A 22,996-nucleotide genomic window follows, 5' to 3' on the forward strand; every position below is an offset into this window, starting at 1 on the left:
ACCGGAAAATCAATAGGGGTCATCTGCCAGGCATGATCAATGCACCTATGAAGTTTCATGATCCTCGGCGTACGCGTTTTTGAGTAATCATGCGGAAACCATTTTACTGGTTAGAGTCACCGTGACCTTTACCTTTACCCTAGTGACCTGAAAATCAATAGGGGTCATCTGCCAGTCATGATCAATGTAGCTATGAAGTTTCATGATCCCAGGCGTAAGCGTTCTTGAGTTATCATCTGGAAACCATTTAACTGGTTCGAGTCACCGTGACCTTGACCTTTGACCTAATGACCTGAAAATCATTAGGGGTCATCTGCAAGTCATGATCAATGTACCTATGAAGTTTCATGATCCCAGGCGTAAGCGTTCTTGAGTTATCATTCGGACACCATTTTACTGGTTCGAGTCAGTGACCTTTGACCTAGTGACCTGAAAATCAATAGGGGTCATCTGTGAGTCATGATCAATGTACCTATGAAGTTTCACGATCCTAGGTGTAAGCGTTCTTGAGTTATCATCCGGAAACCATTTTTCTTTGTCGAGTCACCGTGACCTTGACCTATGACCTAGTGACCTGAAAATCAATATGGGTTATCTGCAAGTCATGATCAATGTACATATGAAGTTTCATGATCCTCGGCGTAAGCATTCTTGAGTTATCATCCGGAAACCATTTTACTGGTTCTAGTCACTGTGACCTTGACCTTTGACCTAGTGACCTGAAAATCAATAGGGGTCATTTGCCAGGCATGATCAATGCACCTATGACGTTTCATGATCCTCGGCGTAAGCGTTTTTTAGTAATCATCCGGAAACCATTTTACTTGTTCGAGTCACCGTGACCTTGACCTTTACCCTAGTGACCTGAAAATCAATAGGGGTCATCTGCCAGTCATGATCAATGTAGCTATGAAGTTTCATGATCCCAGGCGTAAGCGTTCTTGAGTTATCATCTGGAAACCATTTAACTGGTTCGAGTCATCGTGACCTTGACCTTTGACATAGTGACCTGACAATCATTAGGGGTCATCTGCGAGTCATGATCAATGTACCTATGAAGTTTCATGATCCCAGGCGTAAGCGTTCTTGAGTTATCATTCGGACACCATTTTACTGGTTTGAGTCAGTGACCTTGACCTTTGACCTAGTGACCTGAAAATCAATAGGGGTCATCTGTGAGTCATGATCAATGTACCTATGAAGTTTCACGATCCTAGGTGTAAGCGTTCTTGAGTTATCATCCGGAAACCATTTTTCTGTGTCGAGTCACAGTGACCTTGACCTTTGACCTAGTGACCTGAAAATCAATATGGGTTATCTGCAAGTCATGATCAATGTACATATGAAGTTTCATGATCTTAGGCATAAGTATTATTGATTTATCATCCGGAAACCATTTTAATGGTTCTAGTCACCATGACCTTGACCTTTGACCTAGTGACCTGAAAATCAATAGGGGTCATCTGCGAGTCATGATCAATGTACCTATGAAGTTTCATGATCCTAGGCGTAAGCGTTCTTGAGTTATCATCCGGAAACCATTCGGTGGACGGACGGACCGACGGACCGACCGACATGTGCAAAACAGTATACCCCCTCTTATTCGAAGGGGGGCATAAAAATAAATATTTGTGTTCTTTTTACCATGTTTAAAAAAAAAATCATATTCTTTTTGTGGGGGTGGAGAGGGGGAATAATGTGGGGGTGTGGTCATTTTTAGATGATATCAAAAATAAGAAAAAAAGGAAAAAATAATATAAAAAAAAATTGGGAGGGGGGGGATTCTGGGGTGAGGCGTGGGGGATGGTTTGGGTGGAGTCCATTGTGGTAGTTCAGGTAAGTGTTGTTTTGTCAAAGTATGAATCAAATCTGGTCATAAATGAAGAAGCTATGGCAATTTAAGCAAAATTTATTAATTTGACCTTTAGAGTCAAGGTCATTCAAAGGTCAAGGTCAAATTCAACTTGCCAGGTACAGTACCCTCATAATAGTAAGAAAGTATTTGAAGTTTGAAAGCAATAGCCTTGATACTTTAGAAGTTAGAAGCATCTCAACAAAAAAAATTACAAAATAATCAAAGTTACTCCGACAAAAAAAGGGCCATAATTCCATTAAAATGCCAACCAGAGTTATGCAACTTGCAATGTACAGTCCCCTTACGATAGTTAGCGAGTTTTCCAAGTCTGAAAGCAATAGCTATGATACTTTATGAGTTAAATGGACCAAAACACAAAACTTATCCAAATGTTAAATTATCTAAGTATAAAATGGGCCATAATTCTGTAAAAATGCCAGTAAGAGTTACATAACTTTGCCTGCACAGTCCCCTTATGATAGTTAGTAAGTGTTGCAAGTATGAAAGCAATAGTATGAAAGAAAACTTAATATGCATATTCTAAGTGGAAAAAGGGCCATAATTCATAGAAAATACTTGTTACAGTTGTCTGCTCTTGTTTATAGATTGGGGTCATGTTGGTAAAGAAGCATGCAAAGTATAAAAGCAATATGACAAGGTACATAGAAAATATTTGAGGTGGTACGCAAACTTTAACATAGATTTATCAATAATATGCATATTCTAAGTAGAAAAGGGCCATAATTCTTCCAAAATACTTGTTACAATTGTCTGCTCTTGTATATAGATTGCGGTCATGTTGATATTTGAGGTGGTACGCAAACTTTAACATAGATTTATCAACAAGAGCACCGCATAACAGGTGCCACGCTCGGCTGCGGGTGCAGTTTTGAATAAATGAAAGCTTGACAGATTTTTTTTTTTTAAGGTCACAGTGACCTTAACCTTTGATCTAGTGACCCAAAAATGGGTGTGGCATGTAGAACTCATCAAGGTGCAGCTACATATGAAGTTTCAAAGTTGTAGAATGAAGCACTTTGATATTAGAGCCAATGTTAAAAACCTTGACAAAATGTTAAGGTTTTAGCACGACCCCGACGGCGAACGACACGGCGACGGACACGACACGACGAGCTGGCTATGACAATACCTCGGGTTTTCTCTGAAAACAGCCTTGCTAATAATATGCATATTCTATGTGGAAAAGGGCCATAATTCTTGCAAAATACTTGTAACAGTTGTCTGCTCTTGTTTATAGATTGGGGTCATGTTGGTAAAGAGGTATGCAAAATATAAAAGCAATATGACAAGGCACATAGAAAATATTTGAGATGGTATGCAAACTTCTGCATAGATTTACCAATAATATGCATATTCTAAGTGGAAAAGGGCCATAATTCTTACAAAATACTTGTTGCAGTTGTCTGCTCTTTTAAAAGAGTGGGGTCATGTTAGTAAAGAAGTATGCAAAATATGAAAGCAATATGTCAAGGGACATGGAAAATATTTGAGGTGGTACGCAAACTTTAACAAAGATTTATCAATAATATGCATATTCTAAGTGAAAAAAGGGCCATAATTCTTACAAAATGCTTGATACAGGTGTCTGATCTTGTTCATAGGTTGGGGTTATGTTGGTAAAGAAGTTTGCAAAATATAAAAGCAATATGTCAAGGGACATAGAAAATATTTGAGGTGGTACACAAACTTTAACATTCCAACGCTCACGCTAACGCTGACACCGGGGTGAGTAGGATAGCTCCACTTTTTATATTTCATATATAATAGTCAAACTAAAAATCAATATGACAATTATTATTGCATAATTATTATGTAACATTAATTTCATTACACATACATCAAGTTTATGGAACGTTTCAGACACTACAATTTTCTGTTCAACACAAGTTAAGAGATGAAATATCAATATGTATGTTTATCAATCCCGATGGACAATCAATTTGTGAAATGATTAATAGAACAACAAAAAGCGGATTCCTACTGAATGCCCCTGTTGAAAATGTTAAGTCCATGGGGGCATTAAGAGGTGATATAAAATATAGAATAAGAAACATGTTTATGTCAAAAAAATAGGCTTAACATATTTATTGTAAAAAAAAATGCAAACTTACCAAGCCTATAAAACTCCAGAAAAGCCAAAAGGAATGAATAAATCTTCGTCTGTAAGGCAAGTCTACTTTAAGTCTAGCGCAAAGTCGCAAATGCTTGTAGTTGTCTGGTATGACATTAGTTTCTGCTGGGTCAGGGTGTTTGTCTAAAAATAATCAAGAAGAACAAACTGTGTTTAGTTTAACCCTTTCCCACTCAGATCAGAAGCAACGTGAAAATGACTCTGTGCAAACACCATAAAACGAGAACAGCCTGCGAGTAACTCGCCGTCTGTTCAGGTTTTATGCAGTTTGCTGCTCATCAGTATCTAAGGGTTGGGAATGAAGCCTTTAAAACTTATTGTAGTAAGAAAAGTCTTTAATTAAATTTAACTTTCTTAGGGACTACAAATGCGCTCAATACCTAGCTAAGTGGGTAAGGGTTAAATCTTTTTATTTTAGCTGGATTGCATACAAAACCTAAGGTTTACTGAGACATTCTTAAGTCTGTTTGTTCCAAAGAACTAGTAGATGTTGTCTTAAATTAAGACCTTGTGAATCCTCCCTCAGTATGGATAAAACCTTAAACCTTCAGATCACTAGGCTGACGCCATATCTACTTCCCCAGCACATCCTTCAAACCAGCAGTCAAGAAATATTTCCTAAATAGTCTTTTTAAAAACTATTAGAACTTAATTTAAGAATACGTAACTGGTATTTAAAACACTCACACAGACTTGGCAAAAGAATGTACTGTTTGGTAAACATTGTAAACATATGATAGCTTGTGATGAAAACATTGTACATTCCATTTGTTTAGAAAAAAAAATTATAACAAAAACATTCTAAAATGCTATTCGTAAACAATAAATAGTTGTGAAGTCCAATACATTGAATGTTCATTGGCACATTTTTAAGTGCCCGAATAAACTCTCAAAATCAACTAATATTTTATAAAACATTTCGAAAAATAAAATTACCAAATAAACAAGAGCACCGCATAAAGGGTGCAAACGCTTGGCTGTCGTTGCAGTATTTAATAAATGAAATTTTGTCAGAATTTTTTTTTAGGTCACAGTGACCTTCACCTTCGACCTAGTGACCCAAAAATGGGTGTGGCGTGTAGAATTCAACAAGGTGCATCTACATATGAAGTTTCGAAGTGGTAGGTGGAAGCACTTTGATTTTAGAGCCTATGATAAAGTTTTATATTAGAGGTCACAGTGACCTTGACCTTTGACCTAGTGACTCAAAAATGGGTGTTGTGTGTAGAACTCATCAAGGTGCATCTAAATATGAAGTTTCAAAGTTGTAGCTGGAAACACTTTGATTTCAGAGCCAATGGTAAGGTTTATGTTCAAGCTTTATATTAGAGGTAACAATGCCCTTGACCTTTGACCTAGTGACCCAAAAATGGGTGTGGCATGTAGAACTCAACAAGGTGCATCTACATATGGAGTTTCAAAGTTGTAGGTGGAAGCACTTTGATTTTAGAGCCTATTTTAAAGTTTTATATTAGATGTCACAGTGACCTTGACCTTTGACCTAGTGACTCAAAAATGGGTGTTGCGTGTAGAACTCATCAAGGTGCATCTACATATGAAGTTTCAAAAATGTAGGTGGAAGCACTTTGATTTCAGAGCCAATGGTAAGGTTTATGTTTTAGTTTTATATAAGAGGTAACAGTGACCTTGACCTTTGACCTAGTGACCCAAAAATGGGTGTGGCGTGGAGAATTCACCAAGGTGCATCTACATATGAAGTTTCAAAGTTGTAGGTGGAAGCACTTTGATTTAAGAGCCTATGTTAAAGTTTTATATTAGAGGTCACAGTGACCTTGACCTTTGACCTAGTGACCCAAAAATGAGTGTAATGTGTAGAACTCATCAAGGTGCTTCTACATATGAAGTTTCAAAGTTGTAGGTGGAAGCACTTTGATTTGAGAGCCAATGTTCGAGAGGTTAACAAAATGTTAAGGTTTAGGACACGACACGACGAGCTGGCTATGACAATACCTGCGGTTTTCTCCGAAAACAGCTGAGCTAAAAATCAAGGTTGCTTACATCAAAAGCCGAATTGTCAACAATAGATGTTGTCTGGTAACATAGATTTAACGAGATACAAAATACTCGTTTTCATTTTTTGTGTGGCAATATATTCCATGTCAATTATCCGTAACGCTATCCAAACATTTACCAGCGAACTCAGGATTCAGGCAGCGTTGGAAGCGGGAGGTAGTTCTCTCGAGCTGCCCAAAACCAATTACGAGTAATTTTCACCATTATTTAAGAATGGACTTGGTCTTCAACTATTAATCAATTTCAGTCACATTTTGTTAACATTTGGACACTGAATTTGATCTATGCATATGAAGTGTTAGTAAATGTGTCTACAATACGGGTAAATCTGTTACATCAGAAAATATTTGTTTTGCATCAGCTCCTTTGTAAGACAACCAAAACTTTCTAATTTGTAGGCTTTTCAGATATCACAATTATTTACCAACCAATTTGCTTAATGTCCTTGGCAGAAAGAAATGCATCTGTATCCACTGGTTCAGATGCCATTACTGAGGCATGGTTGTTAGTTTCATCATGATTGTGAAAGTCAGATTGACTTTTATCTTCATCCTTCAACAGTGCTGTCATGGTTCTGAGAAGATAAGATAAAAACAAACACAATGCCTCTGTATAATTGTTAACAAAACAACACAACAAAATAAAGGCTGGAGAAAATGAAAAATATGGACATGTATTCCAAAAGCCAGACCAGTGCTCCAGCTAAGATTTGAAAATGGCAGGGGGGGGACTTTTTTGTCAAAAGGGCACTTTCCATGCGCAGTATTTTGCCAAAAGGGCACTTTCGAGCACGTTGGCGTTTCTGGAATGCTTCCTGTTGCATTTTAATTTATATGTTATTAATAATTGTTATAATCTATTATTCCCATTATTATTAAACCATTCAAATATAATGTCTACAATGAGGAATAAATTAATTACAGTGTAATAAGTGATTTATTAATAATCATAATTATGTAAAAAAAATAAAAATTTAAAGGGCAGGGCGGAGGTTCGGAGAGGCAGGGCGGGGCACCCTTCAATTTAGGCCTAGCTGGAGAACTGCAGACAATTGTTTTGGAATAAAAAACAATTTTCTTAGGAATTATGTTTAAATTGGCTAAATAATTCTCTGGTTCTCTGTTGCAATTAATGTATGGCACTTACTGGCCTCTCAATAAAACTGCTTTTGTCAGTATAGACAATAGAATGGTCTCTCAAAGGCACTTATCACAGCACAAGTCTACTGGTTAAAGGTTAAAGGTGTGGTTTATAGTCTGCTTCGATCATCAGCCAACTTCTACATTAACCCCCCAATCACTGAGTTTAAGTCGTCCATTTACATATGGCGCACAAGGCAGCCACGGCACATTGACTTATTTCCCTCACAGGTACACATTTATACACCTGGGTGGAGAGGAGCAAGCACGGGATTAATTTGTGTTCAGAAAAATCCAGTGCCCTGGGCGGGATTTAAACCAGGGACCTTCCGATCCCTAGACCAGCATCTTACCACTAGACCACTGTCCCCACGACAGGTTAGCGAGTATTTGTCGGACAGCAGTATTTACCGGACATTCTATTCATTTTGTGTATTGTAATGCTTAAACACAATTTTCTTTGTCACGCACTTACAGACACTTGTTTTCTTGAAGTTGACAGCAGCAATTCGTTAAAAGGCATGTATAATTGCATTGTTTACAAATTTCTTCGCAATGAATGTAACGTCCGGCGTCCTCCACAAGGACAATATTCCAAGCAAGGGCATGCATGAAAATTTTGTATTCCCCTTATGAAACCCGAACCGCTTGAGGTTTTAGTTTGTTTACTACAACCTTTTATTTGACAAGTCAAAGAAAGTGATGTGGTCAACATGCATACAGTAATAAAATTTTTGATTTTGTACATTAAAACTCGACACACTTTGTTGTATGTAAATACAGATATCTGAATTGCTTGCAAATTGTAAATTTCATAAAAATATAACACAAATCTCATTTAACATTATCAATTCACTGATTTGATTTTTTTCCTTGAATTAGGAATTAATTGTATTGTTTGTGCAAAGATCTATATATGAACATGTTTTATTATAGATCTTTGTTTGCTCAGATTCTAACTTTATTTACACACGGAGATGACGACACATACTGCACCATCAAATTAATGTATTTCAGGGCTTTTTTTCATTCTTTGGGACCCGCCAAAAAATGGCCCTTTCCCCTTGGATTTTTTTTCCCTCAGCAGGTAAAGTTTCCCCCTGACTTCATTTTTTTCCCCTTAAATTTTTTCTTTTTTTAACTTTAAATACATAAGTTAACCTGATTCAGTGTAGAAAATATAACATATTGCATAATTAAATTATCTGTTGCCTTTAATTTGTTTTAAAAACAGCAAAATATGTTAAATTGATTATTTAAGACTTTCCTTATTTTCCCTAAAATCTGGCGTTTCGCGTGATTTTTTCCCCAAAATCCGGCATTACGCGCGATTTTTGCCCCCTCAAAAAAGGCCAGGCCCTTTCCCAAAAATCAGATAAAAACCCCTGTATTTACGTCATGTTAATGTTCATGTTAAGAAAAGTTTCATTTTAACTCCAATTTGTTTCCATTGACTGAATTTATATAAATTTCTGGTAAATACATATGTACAGTGGAAAACTACCTCATTTTAATTACCCTATATACGGCCATCATATATATCCATTTGCACATCAACAATTGTTTTGTTTACATTGGCTTGTAGATGACGAACCCGAGATTTATCAGTAAATTGTTCATACAATATTTCTTATTATTCTATATCCAATAAATTCATCCAATCGGCATTCTTCATATGTACCACGTGACCGTCCAATATATTCCGGTATTGGATCCAAGCATTTTAAAGCATTTTTAAATCAAAATTAAAATCAAACAAAAGCTGAAGAAAGGGATATAGAATAAAAAGCTTATTAGACGTTTAAACTGTACAATACATGATATATTTGGACTCGCACACAGAAGAAAAACCCTATATTTCATTGGGTATGTCCCTTCACTGGCTGCTTACCACAGGTTTGACTGTATCTATGAAGTTTCATGATCCTAGGCATAAGTGTTCTTGAGTTATCATCCGGAAATCATTTTACTATTTCAGGTCATAGTGACCTTTGACCTAGTGACCTAAAAATCGATAGGAGTCATCTGCCAGTCATGATCAATGTACCTATGAAGTTTCATGATCCTTGGAATAAGCGCTCTTGAGTTATCATCCGGAAACCATCTGGTGGACAGACGGACCGACATGAGCAAAACAATATACCCCCTCTTCTTCGAAAGGGGGGGGGGCATAATGAGAAAACTGCCCCCCTCCCAGCAGCCATGTTATTCAACTGACCGGAACCATTTTTTAACTCAACTCTCGAATCAAGGAAACAAATGTTCTGAGTAAATTTTCACCGAATTACAACAGAATTACACTTTTCACCGAATTACAACCCAACTACACATTAAAATGATCCATGGTATCGACTAGATACGGGTTCTTTACATGACGCCGGGCTGTTACCGAATTCCACTTCCACTAATCACAGGCCAACTGGCCCAGTCTCTATCAATTGTTTTGCGTTTTTTACAGTTTACAATAATCCGCTCTTCACAAGTTTTTGACACTATGTCTGCATGAATATAATAGATAATTGGCTATAAAAGAGTTCCGATATGTTTGATGATTGTCCTTTTGAATAAATGAAAGTGGGATATTTTTTAATTGTTTTACTCATATTCTGATTTTCACTAATTAGAATAAATTGTTATTTTGAGTGTTTATTGAATACAATATCTAATTGGCCAATAAAGAATTTCGATTTGTTTGATGATTGTCCTTCGAATGTAATAAAAGTCGGGGGTTTTTCAATCGCCTTTACTCATTTATTGCTCATCTTCAATGTTTACCCATATAAAATGTCCGATTCCCCAAAATATGATCGTATAGCATGGCGCAATACCCGTGTTCTGTATGTGAGGAAAAGTGCCAAAATGGTACTATCTTCTGTACAGGATGTAAAAAATGGGCTCATGCCGGTTGTACTTATCTTACAGACAATGACCTAATATCATTGTCAAACAAAAGTTTAAATTTCATTTGTGTAAAATGTGCATTTAAAAATGGATTGGATTATGATACCACATCAGCTCTGTTGCGGTAAGTCTATTAAATGTAATCTACACTTTTACAAAATGTATATTGTCGTCGATTTGTTAAAGTAAAATATGTAATACGATTATAGATACATGTAATTGATTTCTCAAGTAGTAGTAGAAAAACGAAATTTCTCAAGGTGAACAAATTTTCCGTGTTCCATAATTTAATAAAAAATAAAAATTGCTGTACTAACATTAATGAATCATTTAATGACAAAATACTTATATACGGACTATACCGTCCAGATTTGCGGACCATATGGAACATGTCTGACTTAATATTAATTGCATGTTCCACGTCTTTCAATATTGTATCAATAAATTAATTAAAATATATACTAAAATGTATCTGTAATGACATTAATGACAAAATACTTCGACGGACCATACGGATCAAGTGTTAAAGCGAGATTATACGATTTTGTCAAAAATGTATGAATTAATATAAAATGTGTAAAAACTTATTATACATTTATTTCAATATAAATTAAAATAAAAGTTTAGGACAACATGTGTAATGCGAAATAAGCCAGATATAAAATCTGAATTTAAAATGTCAGTACAATAGAATGTCAGTACAATAGAATTCGCCAGCGTGTATATCATGCATGTACGATATGAATCTTAATTAAGTTTTACGGATTATTTCAATTTCCTTTCAGCGGCTAATTTCTTATTGCTGCATTTTATGAAATTCGTCTTAAGTCATCAGTGTAAATTTTTTATGCCTATTCAGTGTTATGGTAACATATTTTAATCAATTTTTATCAATATATTACAATTAAACACTTATAAAAATCATATAATCTCGCTTTAATAAGTAGTTTATCAGCGCCCTCACACTACTTTGGGAGAAGGGGTCCGCAGCCCTTAGGAGGGGGAACTTACTCAGTCTTCGAAATTAGCACACGCCCGATCGCCCGTGGCGAGTAAAATTACTGCCGGGCACATACAAAAATTCATGTTTGTTGCCCGCCGGGCATGTAAATTATTGAAGACAATTGACAGTTTATAAAAAAAATCGTAAGCGGTTCTTGATATTTGCAGATCTATTTTTCAATTTTGCGAACAAACACCTTGCCGTAAGTTGTAAAACAATGAAATTCGATTGGTTTAACAACACGCACCTGCTTGCACACGTCATCATTATTGTTTTTGACTGATGCAGTTCGGTCACATTCGGTTCTTATCAACGGTTTCTCTAGACATTAATCAAGAAGATGCTTTTTGAATCGATCATTTCAAGCAAGTAATACGCTTCCGTTTTTGTCAATGTAAACAAATGTCATTGTCGACATAGAGGCTATGCAGTATCTTAGGTATGTTGATGGGGCTAAGCCCGAAAAAGCACTTCCAAAATAGAAAATTGACAATGATTTAGAGAAAAGGGAAGTCAAGAAATGGTACGAGGACACCAGAGAACGCTCTTTTTAAGAGCACTGGTGTAACGATCGACCGTCTTAATTCTAGTGACTGATTAGATGTAATTGTATTCACTACTATTGAAACAAATGTTCTGCTTTACTATGTGTAGCATGTAAGTGTTAAAATGTTGTGATTTGTTATAATTTTGGTTAAAAAAGTTTGGGCATGTAAAAAATCTGTTGGGCTTGTAAAAATTCTTAAGTAACTGGCCCGACTGGCATGTAACTTTTCAAAGCTAATTTCAAAGACTGCTTACTCTTTCATTATTACATTTGCACATGTTTGTACTATATTCATTGCATTTTTCATAATTTAGTATGTTTGCAAAGATTAAATTGAAATAGAATTGAGATATAATAATCATGAGACACATCTTTCTATTAAAAAAAAACAAAAAACAAAAAAACATTTTTTTTTTATTTTTTTTTAGGGGGAATTTTTATCCCAAAAAGGGGAAAAAAGTATACTTTTCAGGTGGGGGACTGCCGCCAAATTTCGGCGGCAGATTTAATAGATTGAGGGCCCTGGTTTATGTTCATTTAAGATTATGATACAATATAAAATATACAAATGACGAGGCCATAAACGGCAATATTTCTTGTTTTTCATTGTTAACTAACACATCAATTATCAATTAGTGAAATTATTAACATGAAACAAGATGCAAACATACGAGTCAATAACGCGAGTGTTATTATACCCATATTGACATTTTTAAAAACGTTTAACTGCTAATTTTGAATAACATGTATGAACTAGATATAAACAAGTTTTTGATAAAAAGATACATGGATAAAACATGCCTTGTTTGCAGAATTATTTAGATAGAAACACCGGTGTATTTTTAAAAATATTTAAATAAGTGATTAAAGAAATTTCAATAAACATTGTCACCAAGCTGCATCTATTAATTCAATTTTATAAGAATAGATTTTAATCATAAAAGTGCATGTTTGCGTGATGCATACTTATTATAGGAATAATAAATGTCACAATTTAAATAAGTTAAAAATCTGAGAATATGAATAATTTGACTGCTTAATTGTAATAATTATATTACACATAATTAAAAACTAATACTATTCCGTCAGTACAAAATTGAAATTATGTAAGAAACCCAGCTTTTCACATTAAACGACTCAACAAAACGGCGGTAGACCCGAATTAATACACTTCATTTATATCAGGCAAATAACAATTAGTATACTAAAACAGGGGAAGTCTACACTGTGTATAAGCATACATGCCATACGTCCCAGATTGTCCGGGACAGTCCCGGAAATGAAGAACTTGTCCCGCTGTCCCGGAAATCTGTCAAATGTCCCGGAATTTACAAAATCCATATATACATGTACCTTATCTTAGGCTTAACTGCACCTCGAATCTGTGTATATCTACAGCGTCTCCATGACAATGCCTACCCGAAAAGGCAGACTACGCTACGTGTCAAAATCGATCAATTAACAGGGGTCCTGTTATCATATCGATTGTCTCACGTATGCGGTCAAACCGAAAAGGCGGCATTGTTTAATGTGGTTGTTAATTGACTTTAATCTACTACGTCATTATTTCCCGCTGCGTAAGGGCAAAGGATAGTTGTTCACACATCTGAAGTCCAACATCGCTGAGTAATATTTTTAAAAGCAGTTTATGTTCGCACGTTTAACCGACAAAGAAGTCCGGATTTTAAGTTGACGATCTACCGGTACTGTTTAGTTGTATTTGTTTTATTGTGATTGGTTGTATGTATTGTGAATCGATTTGAGTTGACGATCTAACAGTACTGTATCGTTGTATTTTTTATTATATAAATGTTATAAATGAATAAAGGCGTATCAACAACTACGCGTTACACACGGGTCTTAATAACAATAACACAGTGACGTCACCATCTATGTTTAGAACGCTTACACTGAAAACACGTGGCTTGTATCTAGTAACGGAAGTAATAATGTTTAATTTGACGTTAATAGATCAAGTGTATTTCGGATAGGCTTTCAAACTTTTGCAATTAACGATGCGATACAAAAAAAACGTACCAAAAATGCATATGTCTATAAATATCGCTACATTTTATACATGTCCCGGAAAATCGGCAAAAGTCCCGGACAATTTAACTCAATGTCCCGGAATCGGTCTGAAAAATTATGGCATGTATGGTATTAGCAACCTGCTGTGTTGATCCGTATCTTATCAGCTCAATACACAGGCCCCTGGCTACTGTACTGGAAAATTATATACTGCTAAAATAACTGATTTCTCTTATTTCTAAATTGTTGTGTACATTTAAAAAAAAACAGGAATGGAGCCACATCACCGTTGTGAACTTTTTATTAAGTTCACAGTATAGAGATAATCTAATTAAAGACAGCGCTAATTAAATGTGAAGATGGATATTAACAAATATGATCCATGTCGCTTAACTCAATCCATTTGCTTTTTACAATTATTGCTTTTTCCATTACTCCATTTATAACTTTCAACTACTTGAATTACACCTTCAAATCACACACCCAACTGAATGTCTAATTTGTTTCTCGGGTAAATATGGGAGTGGAATGGAATTCGGTGAAAGTGTAATTCGGTCCTCAATTAAATATAAAATGTGTAATTTGGTAATTACTTAGCAATTCTTTATCATCTTTAGGCTCTTATCCATACATGCCATAATTTTTCAGACCAATTCCGGGACATTGAGTTAAATTGTCCGGGACTTTTGCCGATTTTCCGGGACATGTATAAAATGTAGCGATATTTATAGACATATGCATTTTTTGTACGTTTTTTTTTGTTTCGCATTGTTAATTGCAAAAGTTCGAAAGCCTATCCGAAATACACTTGATCTATTAACGTCAAATTAAACATTACTACTTCCGTTACTAGATACAAGCCACGTGTTTTCAGTGTAAGCGTTCTAAACATAGATGGTGACGTCACTGCGTTATTGTTATTAAGACCGGTGTGTAACGCGTAGTTGTTGATACGCCTTTATTCATTTATAACATTTGGGGGTTTAGAACAAGAAAAAAATAAACCTAGTGAGGATGAGGTTTTTATATGCTTACTTTTTTACTCAACTTCTTTGTCGGTTAAACGTGCGAACATAAACTGCTTTTAATTTTTTACTCAGCGATGTTGCCAACATTGTTGGACTTCAGATGTGTGAACAACTATCCTTTGCCCTTACGCAGCGGGAAATAATGACGTAGTAGATTAAAGTCGATTAACAACCACATTAAACAATGTCGCCTTTTCGGTTTGACCGCGAACGTGAGACAATCGATATGATAACAGGCCCCTGTTAATTGATCGATTTTGACACGTAGCGTAGTCTGCCTATTCGGGTAGGAATTGTCATGGAGACGCTGCAGATATACACAGATTCGAGGTGCAGTTAAGCCTAAGATAAGGTACATTTATATATGGATTTTGTAAATTCCGGGACATTTGACAGATTTCCGGGACAGCGGGACAAGTTCTTCATTTCCAGGACTGTCCCGGACAATCCGGGACGTATGGCATGTATGTCTTATCGAATTTAAATTGACATGTTAAGCATTTTAATCATTGTGATAAAAGGATAAATTATATATTTTAAGTGGAATGTGCGCACATTACACCTTTTCCAAATGTTGTCTTAAAAGATTAAAAGTTGAAACATAACACAATTAACAAAACTATGACGCAACCCTAAAAATGTAGTTTACTATAAAGTTAAATAATAAACATGTCAGTTAATTTTGGTTGTAATTCGGTAATGATATTCAGTACTTGGTTGTAATTCGGTGAAAAGTGGAATTCGGTTGTAATTCGGTGAAAAGTGGAATTCAGTGTTTCCAGGCACCCGGTCAGCTTCACGACTTTCTTATCACAAATGTGATGAAACTGGCAAAATTAGAACAAGGGGAAGTAATGCAATTTCATGAACTGACACTGGTCGACAACGACTTGTAATTGATCAACAAGCAATCAACTGATTATGATAACCCAATGGAAATTACTCCTCTTCTTCTTTTATGTTAATTCTAAACGTATAGCTATATAAAGACTACAGGAATGAAACGCAGCAGACCCCGGACCCGCCCATTTTCCAGTAAAAAGGGGAAATTACTAGAAAAACAGGGTACCCTACATCGACCCATGATATAAATATCAAAAGGCCGGTGAAAGAAACTACGAACACTGCTTACCGTGAACTACCTTCCTCTTAATTCACAATTATTCAACACTTTCCGCTCATCGTCGGATCCATTGCGTGTTGTTGTTGTTTTTTAGGCTAGATTGCACTCTACCGGTACGCAGTTGTTTACCACTATCGACACAGCGGGGTTTGGGGGCGGTAGCTCCCGATACTAAGGAAATATATAGGATAAAAAGGATTATTTGGTGTTGCGTTAGGTGTTAGGTATTGGGCGCTTAGCAACGATACAATTATACGCTTTTCCATTCTTTTTACGTACCGGTAACGTGCAATCGTCCCGTATGAAAACCAGTCAAATCGCCTGAAACACTTCTAAAATACGGCCCTTAATTAATCTAAAACTTGCTAAATCAAAGTCGAGTGGTCTCTTATTCCACAAGTTTTAATCTTTAATTCGTCAAACATGATCAATGTTATCCAGACCTTTAAAAACTCGCATATTTTGTGACAAAATGGCACTAACTTATTTTAAATAAACGTCTTGCACTTTGCTCTTTGTGTTAAACATATGAGAGGCTATTCGGTAGATAAAAGTAATGACTATTGACCTTTTTACTGGCTTAAAACCCTTTTAATGTATTGATCTTTTTGTTATTGAAGTAAGGGGCTGACATCACGCGAACCACAAATGGTTGCGACAGTGCACTATATCTCGCCACATTTGGTAAGCTCCAGTCAGCCAGACATATCAGTTCTGGAAGAAATCTTTTATGCAGGTAACAGAACATTGGGCAGATGTATTTTGATACGCCCGTTAAAAACGGGACGTATTATAGTTTCACCCTTGGCGGGTGGCGGGCGAGCGCATCCAGAGCAGTGTCCGCTCTCTAATTCAAATACTTTTTATCCGATCTTCACCAAACTTGGTCAGAAGTTGTATCCAGAAATATCTAGGTAAAGTTCGAATATGGGTCATGCTGGGACAAAAACTAGGTAACAGGGTCACTTAGTGCATTTCAAGGATTTAGCATGGTGTCCGCTCTGTAATTAAAGTAGTTTTCATCAGATCTTCACCAAACTTGATCAGAAGCTGTATCTACACAATATCTAGGTCAAGTTCGAATATGGATCATGCCAGGTCAAAAACTAGGTCACGGGGTCACTTAGTGCATTTCAAGGATTAAGAATGGTGTCCGTTCTGTAATTGAAGTAGTTTTCATCCGATCTTCACCAAACTTGGTCAGAAATTGTATCTTGACAATATCTAGGTCCAGTTAGAATATGGGTCATGCCAGCTCAAAAACTAGGTAACGGGGTAACTCATTGCATTTCAAGGATTTAGCATGGTGTCCGCTTTCTAATTGAAATAGTTTTCATCTGATCTTCGCCAAATTTGATCAGAAGTTGTGTCGAAATGATATCTAGATCAATTTCAAATATGGGTCATGCCAGGTCAAAATCTAGGACACGAGGTCACTTAGTGCATTTCCAGAATTAAGCATGGTGTCCGCTCTCCATTGAAGAAGTTTTCATCCAATCGTCACCAAATTTGGTCAGAAGTTGTGTCTATATGATATGAAGGTTAAGTTCAAATATGCGTCATGGTAAAGTTATAAAGTTGTCCAAAACCTTCAAACGGGAGTATCTTGTGACAGTTTGGCACCCTCAAGTAAATTGGTATAAAGTTAATACCAATGAATTACTTACAATTTATGTATAAATCGTCAGAGGTATGTAAAATGCAGTTAGCTCTTTATGCCAAAAATAAACATTTGATTTTTATTTCAGAAAATTATCATGGATACAAGTAGAACAAATATGTTCAACATGTTTGTTTATAATTCTGAACCAGTTCTAAAAATATTCTTTTAATGGCTTTTTATTTTTTGCAAATGAATATGGGCCTCGCTCTGGGAAAACGGGGCCTACTGCATGTGTGAAAAGTATGTTCCCTGATAAGCTTGTGCGGTCAACACCAGCTAATCAGGGAAGACATTTTCACCCTCAATTGCAATTGCATTTTCTCTAAGAAGATACCTCCTTTTAACATAAAAGTGTGAATCTAGATCTGTGTCACTCCAGGTTGTGATGTGAATACGGCCAAATATTTGGGCTATACTCCTCTTCACAGGGCGGCAGGACAGGGACACTTGCAGATCATACAGCTCCTTCTCAAACATTGGGAGTTGGTAATATTGCCTGCCCACGGATTCAAACATGGAACCTTCAGCATCAATTTCATTGGTTTCATGAATTGTACTAATAATTATAAATTATGTACATTTGAATATTCAGCCCGGCCTTGAGGAAATGGGGATTATTGCATGTGCCTTAAGTGTTGTCCCAGATTAGCCTGTACAGTCTACCTAGATTATTTTTTTGTTTCTAACAGACTCTGTAGCGCCGTTGAACGTCGCATCGCTGTCATATGTCGCAAGCTACGAGATTTATCGCAACCTTGACGATAAATGTCGCAAGGAACGATACATGTCGGAAATCCTACTGACGATATATGTCGCAACTTAAACGATAAATGTCGCAACAATTACAACCGCCGATATAAGTCGCAACATTAACGTTAAATGTCGCACTTTGTAAGTCATGTTAAAAATGAAAAGTTGAAGTAAAATGTCTTTAATTTAAGGTTAGATCTAGATTACCCGACGAGGTTCTGTGGGCCGATTTTCATCACAATGGTCAGTTTTTGGTTAGTATTTTAATAAATTTGCATTAAGTCTTATTCCCAGGGTTGCGAGAGAATTTAAATATTTTACTTGCATACATTAAGTAAACCCTTAAATTTGATGTAGTGTCATTTTAATGCATTGGCGGTTAGTTATTTAACCACGATTTAAAATGGTTTTGGACAATTATTTTTATATCCTGAGGAAATGTTGATTTGTTATAAGTTTTCACAAAATAAAATATTCAAAGCAAGTCGCAATATTGGGCTTACCAGGATAATATTTTTTTTTAATTAAAAAAAAAACTTGTACGATTTTTTGTTTGATTATTTATGCGTGAAAAAACGCATGGGTAATAATACACGTATTATAAAATTGTTACCATGCGCTTTTTATAGAAATATTAACTACTTAATTTACAAGATCAGAGTTTTTTAGAACGTACAATACTAGTTCACAAAGAAATTCAATACATTTACACCAAACATTAGCCTATGTAGTAATACGCATCTCGTGTCGCGTCAGGTATTCCGAATCACAGCACTCCTTCCGAATTGCAATAATGGTAGTATTTTGGCTCATCAACCTTGTAATAGCATTGAACAGGCTTTACCATTTTTGGTTTTCTATTCCACATTTATTGCACGTCAATTTGCTTGTATTGTATTTTAACTGGCGCTGCACTTAGACGTTGTCTTATATTTTGTTTGATAGGTGGATTTTCATGTACCTTTCGCTTTCTAGAGCGCCACACACATAGTAACTTAAATTAGCTTGGCATGGAAGAGTGACGCTGGTATGTAAGTGAAATTAACGATTTATCCAATTGAGGTAATATACCGTTTTTGAAGCATGTCTCTTTAAATCGGAAAAAAAATTCAACTGATTCGACCGATTCACCATATTTTGCTAGAATACCGATTTTAAATACTTAGATACAGGCCACACATCCAATGTATGTGGTCAAACAATCACATTGTCGCTTTTATTATTTTGTTCAATGTCCTGCGCCCTTAGTTCAGTAGCCAATAGTACGAATCGAGATTTTTCTCGAACAATTGACTATCAGGTTCTTGTAGAAAACACAAACAACCACCACGCTGATAGTGACGTGCCGTCTGAATTCTTCACATGCACGTAACCATTAGTTCACGTTAAACTTCCTTTTTAAAATTTAACGTTTACCCTTGCAAACAATTAACCCACTTTCATACCAAAGCACACTAAAACCAACATAAAGCTGTGTTTTTGTAAGTTTTTATGAGCAGAAGTTGGTTTTTGTTAGTAAAACGAGTTTTATGTGAGCTAAACTGTGCTCAGCTGAGTTTAAAGAGTTTTTTATGCTGTAATGAGTTGGTTTTGTGTGTGTCAATTATGAGTTGGTTTAAGTGTGTTTAAGTGTGCGTTTTTGTTTCATAAGCGAGTCTTTTACAACTGAAGTTGATCTTTTTTTAAACAGAAGTGGGTTAAAGAGAGTTTAAGTTGGTCTTTTTATAAATAATTTGAAAGCCGCAACAAGGCTTTAAGACTGACTTTAACACACTTTTCAATAAGTTTGTATTTTGTTTATTAATATAACTCAGCAATGAAGCAATAATTCTTCAACTAGGTCTTTGTTTCATGTTTATAGCTATATATATTATTAAGGTGAATTGTAAAGGGGCTTTCTTTACAGCTTGTTTGCTATTGCAACTTTTGTACATTTGTGGGCTCCCCACAATTTGTAGGAGATATTGGATGAAAATTGCTGATTCAGAACATCACAGGTTCACAGATGGACAACAAGCATCACTGCCAAAGACTGTAATAATGTTCAAACTTAGTTTTATATCTGAAAATGAAAGTGTTTGTCTTTCTTTGAATCAATAAATACATATGAAATATATAATAAGAACAATCGAACATCTATAAAAATGTGAATACTTCCATTTAATTTATGTTCTTTGGAGAATTCAATAGACTTACAGTGTTTTTTTTATTTTTTATTTGTTTTTGAGGGAGAGGCCTGACACTGTTTCTATGATAATTAAAACTAGTTTAAGTTTGAAAATGTTGATAAGTATATGGAAACTTCAAATACAGTTTCCTTTATAGTAGTGTGCAATAAAAACAAGGGCATGGTGTTGTTCCAAGGGGGCAGGTCGGACTTGGTGCCACAGAGTGCTGCATCACATTTTAGGCCTAAATGGAGCAGTGATATACATCAATGTTTATGATCCAACGTTGATTTAATTGGGGGAAGGGGGAGGGGGCTAATCTCTTATCTGATACCATACCATGTCTGCCATAATCAAATTAAGGTAAACCCACTGATAAGGCACATTTCATTAACCCTTCCCAAAATAAAATGCACTTTTTAACAAAATATGCTTTAAAAAAGTGTATTTTGTTCTGCATTTTTACGTACAGTTTAGTTATTCTGCACTTTTTTCATAAGTAAGTGCGCTGAAATGCATTTTTTGTACATTTTCATTTTCTTTCAGCATATTTTATGTCCCCCACTTTATACTGGGGTACATATTGTTTTTGCCCTGTTTGTTTGTTGCTTTGTTTGCGTCAAACTTTAACATTGGCCATAACTTTTGCAATCTTTAAGATAGCAACTTGATATTTGGCATGCATGTGTATCTCACGGAGCTGCACATTTTGAGTGGTGAAAGGTCAAGGTCATCCTTTAATGTCAAATATATGGGGGGACATAGTGTTTCACAAACACATCTTGTTCTGTATGTTTCTTTTAAGGAGTGCATTTTTTTTGTAAACAAAGTGTTTTTTCTGTAGACAAAGTGAATCTGTTTATGCAAGAAGCAATTTTTAACTATATCAGATTTAAAATTGAATCACAATATGTGGTATGTCGTAAAATTACATGCATTAATAAATAAAAATTTAAAATTGTGTGCACACAAAGAGTATAATAGGATCTCAGATTATGCAAAAAGCACACTCATGATAACAATGTACAATACAAATGTAACAATAATTTATTTAACACAATATATGTCATAACATCCATGATTTGAACAGTTATATAAATGGATAAAATGTAATCTTTCATTAACATGAAAAATGAATAAAATAGATTCTTTCATTAACATGAAAAATCACAGTTGTCAAAACATTTGCCTTGTAAAAAACTTATATAATATACCAATTTACAGTTAAAGAAAGACAAAATGAAATAGATATTTAAATAAATAAAGGGACTTGTTCACAGATGTAAGTATTTTTTTTTGAATGTCATTTTACTTTTTTACTTAAACTGAAACTACAATATTTGGAATATTTTTTAATTACTATAATAACATGGAAAACGATACAGTCAAAATATGTATGCAGCGAGGATCAAACCTGGGACCTCTAATAGCGAAAGCAAACTCGTTACTGCTACAGCACACAGAGGTTTTAAATTTGTAGATATTTTAGTTTAAACGATTTATTTTAGCTTTATTGCACAGAAAGCAAAAGGCTTATTTGAAACATTTTTGAGACCATCTAGATAAAACTTCTGACCAAGTTTGGTGAAGTTCGGATAAAAACTACTTGAATAAGAAAGCGGACATCATGCTGAATGTTAAAAAATGCACTAAGTGACCCCGTCATCTTGTTTTTGGCCCGGCATTGCCCATGTTCAAACTTGGTCTAGACATCATCTAGAAAAAACTTTTGACCAAGTTTGTTGAAGATTGGATGAAAACATCTTGAATTAGAGAGCGGACAACATGCTGAATGTTTAAAACGCACTAACTTACCCCGTGACCTAGTTTTTGACCCATATTCAAACTTGACCTAGACATCATCAAGATACAACTTCTGACAAAGTTTGGTGAAGATCGGATAAAACAACTTGAATGAGAGAGCGTACACTTAATACCGACCGACCGACCGACAGACAGACCGACCGACAGACAAGTTCACTCCTATATACCCCGCTACACGTCGTTTGTGGGGATATTACAAGTATTTCACCATATCTTTGATAAAAAGCTTTAGAGACATAGCATCATATTATTTAACATTCCGGGCTTGTATTTATCAACCCATTATTAGACTTAAAAATAAAGAATAGACTAAGAACCAGGGAAAATGCGCTCAGTGTTTGCATATAAACGAACTACCACTGCTGATTATGTAATTAACGAAATGTTTTACATGAAGAATGATATACATAGAGGTGTTAAATGCCAAGTTTGACTGAAAATTCAAGCAATTCTTGAATAAATCAATTTAAAGAATAATCTTTATTCTTAGACTCAAGCCTTAGACTTGTTTGATGAATTCAGGCACAAATCATTTTGTGCAAAGAAGGAAGAAGCCGCAACAATTTTTGAGAAAGGGAAAATTACACCTGAATGTGTATGCCTATATTTAGCTGCAAACAGTAGTAAATATTCAAAAGTATCAGAGATTTAAACATCTTTTAGCTGATAACAATCAAAATAGATAAATGTTATTAAAACTAAGTTTCATATCCTGAAAACCTTTATGTTAGGCATGCGAAAACAAAAGGATTATACTGTGGATTCATTTCATGTCTTCGGC

At 35.3% G+C, this 22,996-nt stretch overlaps 1 protein-coding gene across 8 annotated transcripts in view; it reads right to left on the bottom strand.

Annotated features, from left to right (window-relative positions):
- The window catches only part of LOC127856547 (sodium-dependent glucose transporter 1-like), a 139,904-nt gene that overhangs the window by 46,692 nt on the left and 70,216 nt on the right, over nucleotides 1-22,996 (bottom strand). For 6 of the 8 annotated variants that reach the window (XR_008038119.1, XR_008038117.1, XR_008038118.1 and 3 more), the window contains one exon: nucleotides 3,988-4,130. The exons of 1 other annotated variant lie outside the window; for it this stretch is intronic. Coding sequence is in view for 3 of the 7 variants with exons in the window: in XM_052392824.1 (XP_052248784.1) it covers nucleotides 3,988-4,130 (143 nt within the window). In the remaining 4 variants the exon portion in view is untranslated. Of the gene's footprint in view, nucleotides 1-3,987; nucleotides 4,131-6,469; nucleotides 6,616-15,819; nucleotides 15,929-22,996 lie in introns of those variants that run through there. One more of the 8 variants, XM_052392827.1, reaches the window with a different exon arrangement.

The sequence above is a fragment of the Dreissena polymorpha genome, chromosome 13 (genome assembly GCF_020536995.1).
Source record: "Dreissena polymorpha isolate Duluth1 chromosome 13, UMN_Dpol_1.0, whole genome shotgun sequence".
NCBI lineage: Eukaryota > Metazoa > Mollusca > Bivalvia > Myida > Dreissenidae > Dreissena > Dreissena polymorpha.